Raw genomic sequence first — 18,349 nt, 5'->3', positions numbered from 1 at the left:
ATTTGGGGATTCTTGAAAATTTACAGGCACCGTAGTCTTGCAACAAGTTATATATAATATATTATATACCATATTTATATCAATGCATTCTCGTGAAATAGGTAAATGATTTAAAAAATGTATTTTTCAATTTAATTATTGTCCATAAAATCTTTTAATTCATACTCAAAACTATGGCCCAAACTCAATTTTGCCCAATACAATTTTTTTTCCAATTTAAATGTTATCCAAATACTGTGATATTATAATGATATTCCGTTAACATTGTATGCATATAACTTCTTAAATATATTCCTTAAAACAAACCAGGTTACTTTATTTGCTCAAGGTATTAACAACCAATAATTAATCGTAATTACTATTTTACTTTACGTTTTAAATTTTTTTAGGGGGACGTGAGTTATGATAGCATGAAAACATTAATATTTTAAAATGATCGTAATTCACTCCAATATCAAAACTAAGAGCACCTTACTGTCCGAGTGCGTATCCTCTTAACGTACCTAACAAAATTTTATCTAGACTAATATGATAATGGATGGATTTGATTGGACAGAACCTCTGCTAACCATCACAAGGAAACGTCTTGAGTCGGAATTTTGTGATTTTTAGTCTCGTACAAGACCATTTGGGTGTAAAGTAGTAGACGCCTACCAACTATAGAAGAGTTGTGTCCGAGAGAAATTTTTTGCGGTTGGATTTGACCGACGATAAGTCAACAACACATATGCAAATAAAATAACAGGTTGAGTAAACAAATGCACGAAAGACTTTTTGTTACAATTTTTTTTTTGAAACCGTCTCGCGTTCCGAGTGTGGCCCTTTCGTAATACGTATATCGTTCCCATTGGACGACACGTGAAACGCGTCACCCGATTTCAGTTCGATATGCCAAGTAGTCCGTAAAATCCGTTTTGTTTTTTCGATCGTTTTTTTCTTTCCACGTCCGCGTAAATCCGAGACGATTGCATAACGGAAACGGCTGTATGTATAGGATTTCTCAATTCTGGTTATAAAACCGATCGATATATAACATCATATTATTATATATTATTATATCCACTATTATTATACTACACCGCTGTTGCACTAACCGACGGTTATATTGTTATTATACGCATATAATATTCATCACGCAGAATATTATATATTTTTCTTATATTATAATAATAATATAATATAGGTAGGTAATATGTACGCATGACGCTTTGTCGTTACGATACGACGTATATGTGTCGACATCAAACTATAATATTATCATTGTGGAGGCAAGCTGACAATATTATAAATGTTGTCAAAACGAATACGATTGGTGTGTGTGTATATGCGCGTGAAAACGTCGCTTTAAAAATATACAATTATAATAATAATTAATTTCGATTATAGTAATTTTTCCGTGACGTTTCCCATTATATATACCTGCCGAATAAATGACGTTGTACCACACACACACACACACACACACACACACACACACAATATAAGTTAATGTTATATTATATCATGAATGACAGGATTGTCATATTTGTCGCGATAATATTGACCGCAATCCGCGTACAATTTTTTCCGTAACGTAATAGTGGAAAACGTCTCAACGAGTTTAGATAAATTTAGTATTGTTGTCCACCACGCTCGTCCGTATTTCGATTTATGCGATTAATGTAAAACGTATAATAATATGTAACTTAATACTTCAATACAATTTATAAGTGAGTGGCGACATTTCAAAACGTACTATTTCCATTTTACACTTTTTTGCAAAATCACGATTTGTATTTTTAATTACCAATGGAAATAGTACGTTGAACGTTATGTACCTATTTACCTCAATTATATTCCCTATCTTCATACTATGGGAAATAGTACAATATGGCCTACTTCGGAAATAGTACGTTTTGTACAATTTGAGGAATTGGTAAGTTTTACGTCAATTTGTCAAATTAACAAACTATTTAACATGGGAAATACTACGTTTTGACATAATTTTGGAAATAGTGCATTTAGACTAATTTTGCCTATGAAAATAGTGCGTTTTGGGTCTTTTTCATTCATAATCAGATTGATTTTAACAAAAGAAATAGTACGTTTTGATTCAATTTAACCACGCCATTCGAATCTTCATCCATTTTTACATATGAATCCATGTGACATATAAAACTCAATGTCGCCCCACAATTCATCTGCTCAACAAATAACTGTAAGAAAGGGGAGTCCTCATTTGAAGAAAAGAAATTTGTTCTTTGTATCGCCACAGCGTCAATGCCCATAAAACGCTAGAAAATAACTCAAGTTATAAAAAAAATGGTCTTTCAGTTTACTCGTTAAATCACATAATCAATACATAATATTATAGGGAAATTTTGAATGAGCTTTATAAGCTGTAGGATGTGCAATCGTGTTCCCCGTTTTCCTATATGTTAACTTTATATACGGGAAAACGCCGTTGACCCACCTTCTGTATTTAGTATTTTCCATTTTCCAACATTTTCTACAGTGAAATAAATGCTATGCTTATAGAGCATATACGATAGTATGCAAAAAATGTTCATAGCTCATGGGCCATGGCATTATATATAATAATTTACGTTAATTATTTTTATAAATTATAAAAGCAATTAGGTGAGTACGAATTCAAAATAATAAATTGGTAGGTACTTTCTTATCTATAAATATTATCATAACATTAGGAGGTAAATTCATTAAACATTAAAAAAAAATATGTAAATTATATTAATCAACATGTCATTTACTCCAAAGGTACTGTTTTTGACTTTTGTTATGGCAAATGGTGAACAATAGATTATTAAGATAGATTCTTTGTGATAACACGTACAACAATTGTGAGTCACGACTTCAGCCTTTGAGCCTTAACATTGTATATTAGTAATTAATACAACAATAACATACTCATGATGATATGTCTTTAGTTAAAATAATTTCGATAATATTATAGATTATAGACAATATCAGTTATTGAAATTTTAGAATAAATATTATTGAATTATAATTTATTATTATTGTATAAATTTCAATTCGGTGTAGTACCTACCTATCCTTCATAACCGTTTCACTATGATTATAATATTAATGATACCCCCTAAGATTGTATTGTAGTGGTGAACCTTGAACTATCTAATATAGGTATTTGGGTAACTTGATTAATCGAGAAAAAACAATAAACATTAAATAAGAACAAAAAATATGTAATTTGAACACAATCGTAAAAAAATTATTAAAATTAGTTAATAATAATATAGTATAAAACCATGTACAATATAAATTTAAATAGTTTGATTTAAGAATGATTGTCAATTAGACTAGATATACAGTGAACGCGAATGCTTACACCGGGCGATTGGTTTAAAGCGCCTTTGAAGTTTCCTTACATTTTTCCGTAGCTTTTTCCAAAGCGTCAATGATTGTAAATCTTAGGCCACCATGTTCCAGAGCACAGAGACCAGCCGCCGTAGAACCTGTGTATCGATTTTTATAATAAAAGCATTTTAATAAAAGTCATTGTAAATATTGGTTCTAACAATTAAAGATAACAAATAATTAAAATTCACCCAGGGCGTCGGGGATTTTAAATTTCTTTGTCATGTTGATCGTATAATATTCTGATAAATAAGTTGGTTACATCTTATTGAGTATTTTTCAATATTTTAATTTAATTATATATCACAATTCAAAAGATTCGAAATAAAATGATGTAAAATTATAAAGGAACCTTAAAAGTTAAAACAAAAAATTGTATTATTAAAATATATTGTTCCTGGGAAATACTATTATTATTGTCATAATATTGGAGGTACCTCGTATTTTTAAAACTTAAAAATCAATCACCCTTTTCTCCTCAATAAAAATTTAATTTTAGTTTTAGACGAGTAAAATACAATACGAGTTATTTATCCTCATTTATTTTTGAAATGAAAATAACATGTAAATTAAAATAATACTGCAAAACGTTAAAATCTACATCAAACGCAAAAATAAAATATAATCGACCATAGTTGAAATCAGAACTTGCACGTTGTACATTTGATACAAAACACGTATGTACCTACAATAAATCAATATTGTCCTTGTCCAATATATAACTTTCAGGAGAATACCTTTATTATAAATCCTATTCGACTATTCCTATATACTTTCTAAAAATGACAGTAAATGCGTATCAAAACGGTGTATTTATTGTGTGTCTGGAAATTATATAACGTCTGACGCGAAATATTTGGTGATATAATAATGCTTTTGTGGTAGCAGGCACCCACCAAAATATATCATAGGTACACATATCTATAATATAGGTACCTACGTACGCATATAATGTCGGAATAATAGAATACCGTTTAATAATAATATAGATCATATACAGGGTGTTTTGATAAGATTGTCCTCGTAAACAATTATCGATAGCTTATACTGTAATATGAGATACTCCAATAATATTCGTCTCTATAGTTTCTACCTTTACGTCTAAACTCAATAAAGTCAGTGGAAAAAATGTATGCGATGTAAAATGTAATAATTGTGCGTATTATATTATAATAATCGTCTGGAAAACTTATCGCTCTCTTGAAATAACGATTATATTGGCTATTAACAGAATCGCATTGCGTATAATATGTAAGATCCAACTCACCCGCTGGTGAGGTAACGTCATCCTTGAGTTTTCCCGGATGTTCTTTCGTCTCTCGAACCATGGTCCCTGCGCCCAGGACAGTCTGCGACGCCAATCGGTAAGCCATGTCTCTAGGCATGCCCATGCGAACGGCACCGTCGGCCAGCGCTTCAATAATCACGTACACCTGTAAGTATATAATATTATATTATTGAATCACGCCAAATTTCGTTTGTCGGAAAAAAACTATTTGTTCAGTATCCACGGTTAACAGCATAATTAACAGTGGCACATTCTTTAGAAAAGTATATTCTGATTCCTAATTACAAAGTTAAAAATCCAATATTCTTAAATTATATACAATTATATTAAAACTCCTATGAAATCACTACATTCGAAGTAAGATTTTTGTGAAAATGAAGTGTTATTTTTTCGAATTTACAATTATTCTCAAAGGAAATTAGTGTGGCCCATTAGAAATGAATCACCCAGTATAATATATCACAAATATGTTTATGTTATTGGAATTTGGGGTACCTACACGACTTCATAATAAGACTACATAATATTATGTTGCACTCCATTGTCCATGCGCAAGACTCGCGAACCACTTACCATAAATAAAATCACATAATATGGATAAAGTGACAGCTATTGTGCGTTGCATTCGTAAAAAATAATAATTATATAGGAACCCGACACGCGCTGAAATGTTCGGTACTTTTATTACAACAAAAACATGTATATATTTTTGATAAACGATTTTAATCGCAAAACTGAATATTATCGAACATGCACTATTGTTGTAATAATAATTTGTAATACTCGAAACTTCGGAGCAATGACAAACAAGTAATAACGAACTTCAATGTATCGTATTTGTATAATTATAAGATAGCCATTATCATAGTCAATAACATAATTTTAGGTATTTGATTTATTTAAAAAAAATAAAGTAGCTTAAGGTTTTAAACATGTTTAATTTAATCTAAAACATGTATGTGTACTGTGTATCCTATAGGATAAAATACGGTATATTATTATATTATGTAGACATTATAATATAACTGACAATAACATGAACACGATTTCACGTAGGTATGTTTGATACTTGAATAGTAAATTCGTTGTTTGCAATATAATGACGTTTAATGGGTAGTATTGATACTATTTTTGTCAAGTCCAATATCATAATGAGCCTACACAAATAATTATTTTTTCCTTTGCTTTTTTCCTTATACCTGAATTGTAAAATTATAATTTCAATCTTATGTGTAACTGTGTAAGCTTGTATGTCAGTATTAAAAATTAGTTATACTTTACTAATTCATTAATATCACAATCGTTTTATAAATGTCTAGAAATGCTAAAATATTATTTTAAAATTTAAAGTCAAATATGAAATAATTGGAATGTCATAAGAATGACAACTAAAACGTTTTACAGAAATATCATTATTATAATATTATAGGCACTTTAAACAAGTTATAGAACACACGAAATTTACCAACGTGCTGACCGCAGTAATTCAATATAATATTAAGACAAACATGCACATAGAATATTGTTAAGTCATAATATAGAACGTTTTTCCGCGGTACAAAGGGGTACAAAATAGGTATAACATATTATTATATAATATTTTAAGCTATTAAGCTTCCGATCTAACCACTTAGCCGGCAACATATAAGCTTTACGACCTACACGACTGTTTGATTCAATTCGATATAACATGGTAGGTATATAATATAGTTCCACCTAATAATTGTCCGAAATAATGTTATGAAAAAATGATTGAATGTCTGACTAACTATGTACATAATATATTACGAGTATGTAATATTAGGTATGTAACCAGTTGAGGATTGACGGTTTGAACTACGGCGGAAAATGTTTTTGTCGTATATGTTCCGGATACACCCTGCACCTATATCACACCACGTTTAGACTTAAGACTCACGTATGCCGGACCGGAACCACTGAGCGCAGTGATCGGATCCATCAAGTACTCTTGTACGCGCTCCGCCGTGCCCACGGACGACAAAAGTTTTGCCGTCAGCTTCTCGTCTTCGACCGTCGCCCGATTGCCCGGCACGTACACGGAAGCACCGCACTGAACCAACGCAGGAGTGTTGGGCATTACTCGCATTACCCTCGATCCGTCCGGTAAGAGCTAAAATGGCAAAAAAAAATGTCTTTAATATATCATTCAATAAAAGAAAATATTGTAAACAATATTGCTACTTTTTAAAATAAATTAGTCCCACTACTGCAGATATCAAGTTTTTGGAGGTTTAAAGATTATCCATATTAATATTAATTAATAATAATATTGATAGCTGGTACCTATTGTTATACAATTTTTAGTAAGCTTATATAAGCTCTTAAAGCACTCTCCCTCCCAAATTAGTAATTACACAAATCAAATCACTGTATATGTAATATATGTACCTATAGTGATGACTGATAATCTATACAACATTATAATCTCAACCCGAAAGAATACGAGTGTCTCATTTAAGTAACATTTTTGGCTACGTTATCACTTAATAGTTATATCAAATATTTACTATATCTGTTATCGTAGATTGAATGATAAAACCACAGAACAAACATAAAACATATTGTATTTATGCATGCATTTGAGATAAGTGAATATTCAATTTAGCATAGGAGTACATGGGTTCTTTACATTCACTATTGGGAAAAATTATTCTAGTTTCTTTCTTCTTCCTTTCGTTATCTTTGGTTTGATGAAACTTTGTGATATGTGTGTCCAACGTATTTTTAGTTTTAAAGTACCTATTTAAGTACCTATTAAAGTACCTATTTGTTGCAAATATCACACAAAAAATCGGTGAGCACTGGTTCTATGTTATGAATATTCCATAAATGTGCGTTAAGATTTTTTTTTTGTATAAAGTTTTTGTCACATATTGAACATTTTATTTCAGATTACATTATAGTAAAAAAATAATAATAAAAAAATATAACAGAATCACAAATATAATTTGAAAACAAAATAACCAAAGAACTGTTAAGAAAATATTATTTATCTCAATAAATAAGACAGTCAAGAAATGATTTTCAGACTGAGTGGGGATCTTGATAATCTTTCTACAAATATATGTAAAAATGCTTTGGGAATTGTAAGTGACTAAAGGTGAACCACTTACAGCATTAATCACACAGTCTGGTTTTTGTTTTGTTTCTGTTTCTAAAAACATTTAAGATTGTCCCGTCTGTATAAGGAAAAGTTAAATTTATGTTTTGTTTTGTTTCATATATAATAATATAACACATAATAATATAAATTAAATATAATGTTAAATAATATAATATTTCACTTCCACTATTTAACATCAGCCTAGTTCGCAACACCAATAAAAACATTACACCGAAAATCGCACAAAAAAACTGGAGAAACCAGCAAATTGTGCAAGCTGTAGGAGAAACCACATCACCAATTATTAAGGATGCCAAACCTTTAAATAGATATTCAGCCACATCAAATCCAAAATCAGAATGACAAAAACAGACTAACACATTCAACCACATGCTGTTCCACCTGCACCTCACAGAAGTGGACATGACGCGCTAAGCTCAAACCCAAAAGAAAAACCCTCAGATGCCGAAGCCAGGGCAAACACTCCATCATCCGATCAACCTCTGCAAATCGTCACTAATTTCCTTAACGAGTTAAAATTAGTCCTAGACACCCTCCTAGCTGCTCTAACATGCCATCTCTAACAAGATCCCACTCCTTAATAAATTAACACACATCACATAAATATGTAAATATTAGTATATTATTGTAAACTCATTGTTACTTCTGTTGAACTTAAAATTATCAATTGTTAATACTATCTTTAGTACTTATGAAAATATTTTTTTTTCAATTATCACGTTAATCTGCTAAAACTAATATGTAATTTGTCAAATATCCCTAGATATAGATAGCCTATGGCTAGAAATGTCTTATGTTTAATTAAAATAAAAATAAATATATATTTAAAATTTGGCGGTATCATTCAATCTATGATAACAGATATTGTAAATATTTGATATAACTATTAAGTGATAACGCAGCCAAACATTTTACTGCAATGAGACACTCGTGAAAGAATAGATTTCTTTTCAAACTGTTATAGTGTTATTGCATGTATTGTCATTATAGGTATATATAGGTACAGAAATAATTTAAAAACGAATCATTTCTATTACACGCCGAATTCTCTCAAGCATTAAAAATGGTGTATTATGCGGTGAAATAGTATAATACGCACCTAATAACATATAATATGTATCAAATACTTTTTTTATTTAAGTAAAACGTATTAGAAATGAATTATGTATAGTAACATTACTTTTTCTTATTAAGTAGGTGCTACGCAGGGAGTGTAGTATACTAATTAAAATTATTTCTTATTCTTTTCAATTATGTACCATTACTAAGATTCAAACATTTATAAGATGAATAATTAATACTATTATAGGTGGTTAAAATAAAAATAAATTAATTTAAATACTCAAATCTATGATTAAAATTCATTATAATTAGTGCCTATCTATAGGTATAATATAAGTAATAACTATTATTTAGTATCTAATAAAACTATTATATCATAGGTATATTTATAATACGGATTACAAAAAAATGCGTAAGCTACATCAATAAGCCAAATTGTTGTAGGTTCATAAAAATAAATAATTTTAAATATTAAACAAATAGTTAACAATATCGTTTATAACCCGCGAGCTGTGCATTTAATGTATTTGCATGTTTTGTTCGATACTACGCGTATAGGTACAATAAAGTTCGATAAAAATTAAATTTATATTATATACGCAAATTATATACTAGATTGCAAATAGTAAATAAAAACTTCATATATCTTTTTTTTAAATTATTTAAAGTGTTTGTGGAAAATCTGTCAATCATAATTATTAGACTGTTTTTTTCTGAAACTTTAAATTATACCTAAATTAAATTTTATTTACGAAAACAAATATTTTTTTTAAATATTGTTGAAATCAGTGCTTATCGACAAATAAAAAACTGATAACAAATATCACGTAGGTACATATTACTATATTGTACGTACTAATATGATCGGTATTCGTATTTTTATACACAGAATAATAATAATACCTTCATAGAAAATAGAATAGGTAAGCCTTACTACCTATAGGTAATAACAAATAATAACCTTGACAAATGTAATAATAACATTTATTTATATATTATGATTATTTTCTTAAAGCAAATTTGCCAATTTTTAACGAGTACAAGTGCATGAATATTTAACAGTTTATTAGTGCGTTGAATTCACAGCCCTGTTTATAACTAGATATTTAAATTTAATTGATAATGCCTACTGACTTGTAGAAATTTATCGAGGACTTAAAGTAGGTAGGTATAGTTAGAATTATTTTTTAACGTGTTCCACTTTTGTCTCGGTTCCGTAACCTAAACCTTTCGATTAACGTTATCGATTTTATACACTCAATCAACCATATGACTGACGTCAATCAACTTTGTTTATAGAATAATTGACTACAAAAACAAACACTTATAGGAAACTATATGATCCGCCGTCAGAAATCGAACTAAGTACTTTTTAACTAAGTCCCCATCCCTCTCTCACATATAATTGCACGTGAAAAAAAGAATTAATTTTTAAATTTCAATAATATATTTTATGTCTAAAAACTATTTTACTATAAAGTATTAAGAAAACAATAGCTTTCCACCGTGCCATTTATCACTTTGAGGATAATTTAAATTATAAAAACAAAAAATATAAACATTTTAAATGTTAGTGCAACATTAATATACGTAGATATTCATCGTAATAACAATATTATTATAGGTATATGAATATGTATATAAAAATATATATTATGATTTATGATGTTTTTCATTTTTCTACCGATGGAAATTTAAACTTTCGAACGTCTATAAACCCATTTAGGCATGTAATTACGTGTCTCAATGTTATCGAAAACACACAGATAGGTATATAGAATTCTATAACCTGCGGTAGGTACTAAAACATAACATTACAATAACCAACAACAACAAACACTATCCATCGCGTGCGTCGTATATAGTTCACGTTTATCGTTCAATTAGTCACCCTCAGTTTTATTGAATTAAATTACCCTCGCACACGTGCAAATACAAGTATGAATAATAATATTTTAATTGATATCGAGACATTGGACGCGTTCCCCTCCGCCAACTTTCAAATGTGACATCCGCAAAACAAGTTTATCTCGGAAAACGCTTATACAATGGTATATTAACATGCATAACATAATATGTGCGTGCGAGATTAAATAATGGTCAGTGGCGGAATGATCGTCGAACGAAACGGCCGGCTCTGAATATTATAGTCGTCGATCATCTTCATAATTTACCGCGTCAACTCCGCGACACCATTCGGTTGGCACGTAATGTTTAGTCAAAACTTCAGCCATTTAAAAGAAATTTGACGTAGGACGGACTAATCGTAGAAATCCTATAGTCGCGATCCTATCGATTATCATTGCGATTTAGTTGGATCATTAGTTATAATAAGTACATATATACCTGCAGTATAGGTACCACGCGTCAAGTTACATAATAATGGATTTATATTATTATAATCGCGGTGTGAATAGTAAGTATGAATAATACGCACGTTTTCCAACTGATTTACGGTGACACCCATGGCGACGGACAGCAACAGGTGTCTGCTAGACGTGAAATTCGGACGGATCTGGTCCAATACCGTCTTGACCACGGATGGTTTAACGGCCAGCAGTAGGACGTCAGCGTTGTCGGCCACCGACTGGTTGTCGAAAGTCACTTTAGATCCAAATCCCTGTCATCGATCAATGTCGAATTCGACCGGTACCGTGATTAGTATTAATATTTGACTTACAGGTACCTACATACAGTGCTCAAATTTGGAATTATTAAGTTGAGGAGCTCAATCCAACAATTTATAAACTGCGTTCCAAGTGCAAAATTATTCAACGCAGCCTTATTCAACCTTTTTGACTCACGATCCACTGTTTTTGTAACAATATTTTCACGACTCGTGTCACCTTTGTAAGCCATAAAAGAAGAAAAACTTTAACTTTGCGTATAATATCCCGTGCATGCACAATATGCATATTGTTCAATTCATTCATAACTTATCCGAATTCATAATTTATAACTTATTTTTTTTCGCAGATATTTTATAATACAATAGTTTATTGTAGATACATAATATCTGCAAACTACTAAACTAGGCATAAATACAAACAAACAATAATAAAAAAATTAGCAAGGTATTAGGAAATCTAAGCCAGTGGTATTCAACCGGTGTCTCTACCAAATCTTGGGTCGCGTAATCTATAAAAATGAATCGTGACAAGTCTTTTTTGTTTTAAAAAAAAATAAGTCTATTATAAAATTATAAATTATGAATTCGAATAAATTATGAATGAATTGAAGAACCATATTTTACAGTAGATATAATGATAGTTAAAATGTCTACTAAAATCAATAAATTGAACTTACTTGTGATTCCAAACTTAAACAAATGTTTAATAAAACTTTTTTGGAAATGTTTTGGGCACTTTATGCACAGGAAATTACGCAGAACTAGCAGCTTAGTCTTTTTTATTTTATGGCCTACAAAGGTAACACGAGTCGTGAAAATATTGTTACAAAAACAGTGGATCACGAGTCAAAAAGGTTAAACATTACTAGTCAAAACCATAAATAGGATGAAAAACATTTTTATATTAAAAAATGTAAAGTTACTAGGTATTCATTAGGTTTATCTTTGACAAAACAATTTAAATCCACTTCAAATTTTAATAAAAATTATTTTGGGCATTAGCTTGGTCCGTCCCCCCGTCCAAGTAAAAAAAAATAGGTGGGGTACGCAAAATAAAATATTAAAATAGTAGAGGAGCTCCGTCCCCCTGCGCAACCCCCCCCCCCCCAATTTCGAGTACTGCGGCTACATATATGCAAAATTCCCGCGGTTCTGGTTCGACTCACCTCGAAAGCTTCGACGCACTGCGTGTCTTGTGGGGCACAGCTGGCTGTAATGTTTTCTCCTTTGACGAGACCTGTGTACGTAAAAAATGTCACGACATGTTTGTATAAATATGCGGAGATGAGTACGAAAAATAAAAATAACTATCGAAAAAACCGCCGATTTCCGAAACTCACCGGCCGCCAAGAAACCTTTGGCCAACGCCTGAGCCATTTTGCCCGCACCGAAAAATCCGATTTTCAACATATTCGCAGTATACGTATACTTAATTAGTATAAATGGTTATTCGACGTCTACTCTGCGATACTCGACTACTAAACGTGAACTGCGGCCTGAACGCATGACGACAACGACGAATAAAACACCGGTAGTGCCTATACAGCTAGTGCGTGTGTGAAAAATAAATTATTATTTATTATAACCTTTGATTAGCGCAATCAGTGTACCTATATATTATAATACAGATAGCCGTTTAAAATTTCTGTTTGTTTTCGATAAGCACGTTTGGATATATAGGTACCTACTATAAAGCCGTATACAGTAATAAAATATATTATGCGCGGACACGGATATATATCGACTGTATATTGTACAATGTACATATATATATATATACACCTAATATATATATATTATATAGGCACCCACCTCCTTATATAAGCATGTACGTATGTATAGGTACGTTTGTTACGATAACAAGTTGCGAACGAATTTTATTTTTTTATTGTTTCACTAATAGCGTCAGATTGTGCATAATATGTGTATAATGTGTATATGTGTGTCGTGTGTGTACCTATTATATAGTATAATGTTGTTTAGTCCTTCGTAAAATATGTATGAAGTTGCGATTACACTGTATCGAGTGCCTAAACTAAAAGCGGGTCGAGGACTATAAGTGCAAAAACAATGTACCTAGGTACAATGTACGCATATTGTACCTACAAATTATTTCAAGTGTTTTAAATTTTAAAATGTTGAGTACGCTTAAGTATTCGGCACCTATAATTAATTGATTAGTTTATAATGAGTTTTCTTTAAACATTTTTTCCGAACCAACAGTTTAACAGATAGATAAATTTATTGAAATAATATCATAATATAAGCTTACACTTATTTAAATCATATAATATAAAATATGTGCGACGACGTTGACTGCTGCAGTGTTAGATGTACTAATTTATAATATTATGAAGTTCGCCTGACTTCTGTTATTCGTTATTCAATAAATTGTATCGACAAACCAATTCCGATTAACACTATGGTGCTATTATAATATACCTGTTTCAGACTATTACAATAATATACATTGGGCTCGTATAGTATAAATAATAATTATACATTTATACAACGCCACGGTAGCCGATATTGGTAAATGGTAGGTATAATCAAGACCAGCTACAAATGGGGAGGGGGGCTGTTGGACTCGGAGTACAGGGACCAGGCTATTATTTAGGGACTCGTTAAAATTAATTTTCGAAATTTTGATAGGAATAAACAACGAATTCGCAATGCTCGATCAAGCGTCAATGGCAACGTATAAATGATAAATATTATTACGATTTAGCCCAGTGGCAATACGCCGATCCGCGCAGAAAAGTAGCTCAGACCCTTTTACAATTTAATAACAAGTCAAAATGAATAACAGACAAAGCTGAAGTAGAACAATATCATTCCCCCATGTTCGAGGTAGGTGCCTACCCAATAACTGCGTGCGAAAAAATTATGAGGTGAATGCTGGCGAAGCAATCCTACCTTTCGCATTAACTCATGACTCTATGAATGGATTATTGGAATTCATAAGGCATAAAGAGTATTTCCATTAACACATCGCCTGGACCCGATGGAGTTCTCTTGCGGACTGTGAGATTAGTGAGATGTGAGATAAGCATCTAGGGCCATTCATGAAATAAGCTCATACGTGATTGCACATAATTATGTGCCAAAAAAAATTCGTGTTAGGTGCACAGTCGTAATATATAAGGTGAAGGGTCCACATAACGATCTAAAGAATTGGCGTCCCATAACAATATTCAGCAGAAGATCATCGAGAAGAGCCTTGATCGTGAATTGCTTAAAGAGTGTGAGAGCTCTCTAGACCTAGGTCTATCCGGCACACATATAAATGTTACCTTAGCAGATAGATGTTTGAAAAATGCGAAAGCGAAAAAAAAATTGCCGTGTGGTAATGTAAGACGTATCCAAATCATTTGATATGATCGGACAGAAGCACATAAATAATGCATTAGCATATTGTTCAACCCTGGGTAATTTATTCCGTGAAAAACAATTTGAGGCTTACGAAGAAATCCATTGTCAAGCTGAAGCAGATTCTGAAACACAAAACAGAAGAGCCGACATTATTTTCATAGCTGATAAGAAAAATAACCAGGGATTCGTCTTTGATCCAACAATTCGATGGGAAACAAATATCTTAACCAGGATGAGGACGTTAATATAGAAAAACAAGAGACTTACGTTCCGTGTATACCAGATCTCAGGAAACTGGGAGGTAAAAGGATTATGGTTTGGAGTGCTAGGGGAACAGCAGCGCCGTTCTTCCTAATAACTTCAAGACTCACAGACTTTCAAGACAAAAATTGGTAGAGATGTGTCTAACGGTGCACATTGGGAATAATCCAGTGCCATCTATATTCTTAATTTGTCTCTGTATATATTATTAATAAGCCTAATATATTACATTGCTTTACTATTTAAACTATACTTAGAACAGTTAATAATAATAATAATATATTTATTGTTATTTTTCAAAAGAAAATTTACAAATTTAATTTAACATAAAAAATGTGAAAAATAGCTATATTTATACTTACACATTGTACAGAGTAGTAAACTGTGTCCAATTGGCAACTCACATGGTGAGGCTGGCGAGCAGTTCACTTTACGTCATATTTAATAAAATTGTTTATATATTATATTAAATAATATATTAAGATATACCTAAATGTATATTATAATAAAAAATCTTGTACAAATCCTTGTAAACCTTGTAAAGTTCGCATCGCTTGTAATGGGTTCATTGGAAAATTTGTAGAGGGTCCACAAAAAACATTTAGCACACCAAAATTTGATGTGGGGGGCTGGGTATAATAGTGTAATAATAATAATAATTATATAGTTTGAATAATAGATCGGTAATCTTCGATTATCTGCATTTACAGATATAATATGACCCATTTTCCGATCATTTGGCCTATCATTCAACGTAAAATGTTGTGCAAATATGATAAATTAATTTTAAATTGCTCTACCAGAAAAATTAAACAATAATATTGTTGAAATGCTAGCCACCCAAAAATCACAACATGAATGAAAATGTGAATACAGTAAATAATAATTCAGCTTCATAGAAAAGTTCGTTTAAAATATTGAGAGTTTAGACAGGAAATAAAATGATGTGTGCGGTAAAAATGTTGGAGGAAAGCGCAAAACAAATTTTGAGTGCGCAATCTCCCTGCTGTAATTTTGAAATACAATAAATATTAATATGTGTAAGGCACGAATTCGTGGACAAAAATTGTGAAATCTCCCCGTAAAATTGAATACTGAAAATATTTCTGCGTGAGCCACAAAAAGGTGGACATCGACTGTGTAATCTCCCCGTGAAGTGTAATTTTGTAATTTTGTATGGTAAAATCGATGTCCTCTAGTGGAACATTCCCTCCTTGGACATGATGTAATTACCGAAATGAAAAAACGAACGTACTGTGATCATACAAATATAATATTATACTACTTACAATCGTCGCCGACCAATATAGAGCAAAACAGGCGTAACAGTGTAATACTACGTAAATAATTAATTTTGATAAAACACAAAAGTAGAAAATACTTTTAAAGCATTTTAATATGTTAGCAATCAGCAGCAGCAGCAGCAGCACCTATAGTTAGTAAGTATAGCTGATCCTTCATAGCCCGTGATAAATTAAATGCCCATGAATTTAACCCTTTTTAAACTTCGTTAAATGTATAAGCTGCACAGATTTTTTAACACAGTTATATAGTTAGGTTGTTTTGACCAAGTATAGATAAAATATAGGTCTAAAATTATATCCAATCATAATAAATATTTTATTTTCTGTACCTAACCAATAGCAACAAAATATATTATATAAATAAAAAATTTAGTTTTTCGTGAGTCAAGTTATACCTACATTCAAAATGCATGTTTTGATAAGTGAAAAGTAAGTAAAAAAAAGTAGTCAATGCTGTGATACCATAGATTTTGCTGAATATATTGACGAACATTTTATGAAAATCGGTCGAAAACTTTGGATTTGCATATGCATGATCGGCTTTAGGCCTTTGATTTTGTATAGCTACCTGGTAATTAGTATATATAATATATTTAATAATTAAAGGCGATTTATTGCACGGCGCGCGTTGATAGTGACAAAATTAAATAATAAGTGTATTACCTACTTTAAAAATTAATTTACATTCCTTTGGTAACAATTATATATTATTTAAACAGTAGGTTAGTTAATATGCTAGCAACGTATATAGAGTATAGACTTTTATAATCTCTCCTTTAAAATTATGATATAAATTTAATCTAAGCTCTTATTACATTTTTAATTATATGTTTTTATTTTCTTAGTATATATATTTTTTAAATATTACAGTTACTAAAACTGCTACTCACATCACAGCCATAAAATATAATGAGTAGACCAATACTTTTGTACTTATACCTATTCTTTTATAAATGTATTCATTGTTGTTATTGGTGAAATAAATGTTATTATTTAGTGGATTTACCTTGTCTTAAACTCAGTAAAATGTTAACTACACATATTTTTAACCTAGTAATTTAGGTGATACCTATTGACCAGTGGTGTATTTACGGAGGGGGGGTCCAAGGGGTCCAGACCCCCCTCCCCCCATTGACTCGTGTTTCGTACATGTTAAATGTTGTTTTTACATGATTAAGAAAAACAAATTTTATCATACGATACGAAGGATTTTGTAAAAAATTTTGAAGCTTCAGTTATCAACATTTTCAATTAACATCATGATTTTTTGTATCAGTATGATACCGAAAATGGTTGAAAAATACCGAGTTCGTTTTTTAATTCAAATATTTTGTAGTTTTGTAGTACATTGCCAGTATCTACAGCTACTCCAGAGAGGTCTTTTTCAACCTTAAAAAGGTTGAAAAGTTATCTAAGATCAACTATGAATGAGGTAATGTATTTTAGGAAATATTTTTATAAAAGTTATGTTATAAAATAACTATATTAGATTTTGAGCGGAGCAATGAAGCTAGTGGTTTTACAATAGTGTTTATTTTTTTTTACCAGGAGCGCTTCGATTCCAATATATAGTACCTTATCTTTTAGCAAATTGGATCAAGATAGTACTTTAAGGAGGTCATTTTTTGATTTTCTCAATAGTTATTTAATGCCATGTAAATTTATTATTTAATAATTAAAAACTCAAAAACTTCAAATCGTCTTATACATATGGTATATTTATTTAATAAAGGGTAATTTGGTGGTGTAGGGGGCTTTGCCCCCCGCAGTTCTGTCTTCTAAAAATTATCTGGACCCTCCCCATGACAAATTACTAAATACGCCACTGTTATTGACCAAATATAAAATACAACTCTAAAATTGTATAGGTACCTACAATTTATTATGACAACTCTTTAATTTTATGTAACCAA

General features: G+C 30.9%; 1 protein-coding gene across 1 annotated transcript; it reads right to left on the bottom strand.

Moving 5' to 3' along the window:
• Positions 1-3,187: 3,187 nt before the first annotated feature.
• On the bottom strand, positions 3,188-13,050 carry LOC100161005 (pyrroline-5-carboxylate reductase 3-like). Its single transcript, NM_001162631.2, has 6 exons — positions 12,840-13,050; positions 12,666-12,736; positions 11,308-11,490; positions 6,582-6,794; positions 4,643-4,808; positions 3,188-3,473 (listed from the first exon to the last, which is right to left on the bottom strand). The coding sequence occupies exons 1-6, from the start codon at positions 12,907-12,909 to the stop codon at positions 3,361-3,363; spliced, it is 816 nt and encodes a 271-aa protein (NP_001156103.1). The 5' UTR covers positions 12,910-13,050; the 3' UTR covers positions 3,188-3,360.
• Positions 13,051-18,349: the final 5,299 nt, after the last annotated feature.

This window comes from Acyrthosiphon pisum, chromosome A2 (genome assembly GCF_005508785.2).
Source record: "Acyrthosiphon pisum isolate AL4f chromosome A2, pea_aphid_22Mar2018_4r6ur, whole genome shotgun sequence".
NCBI classification, from domain to species: Eukaryota; Metazoa; Arthropoda; class Insecta; order Hemiptera; family Aphididae; genus Acyrthosiphon; species Acyrthosiphon pisum.
The sequence above is the reverse complement of the archived record's forward strand: the minus strand, read 5'-3'. Positions and strand labels throughout refer to the sequence as shown.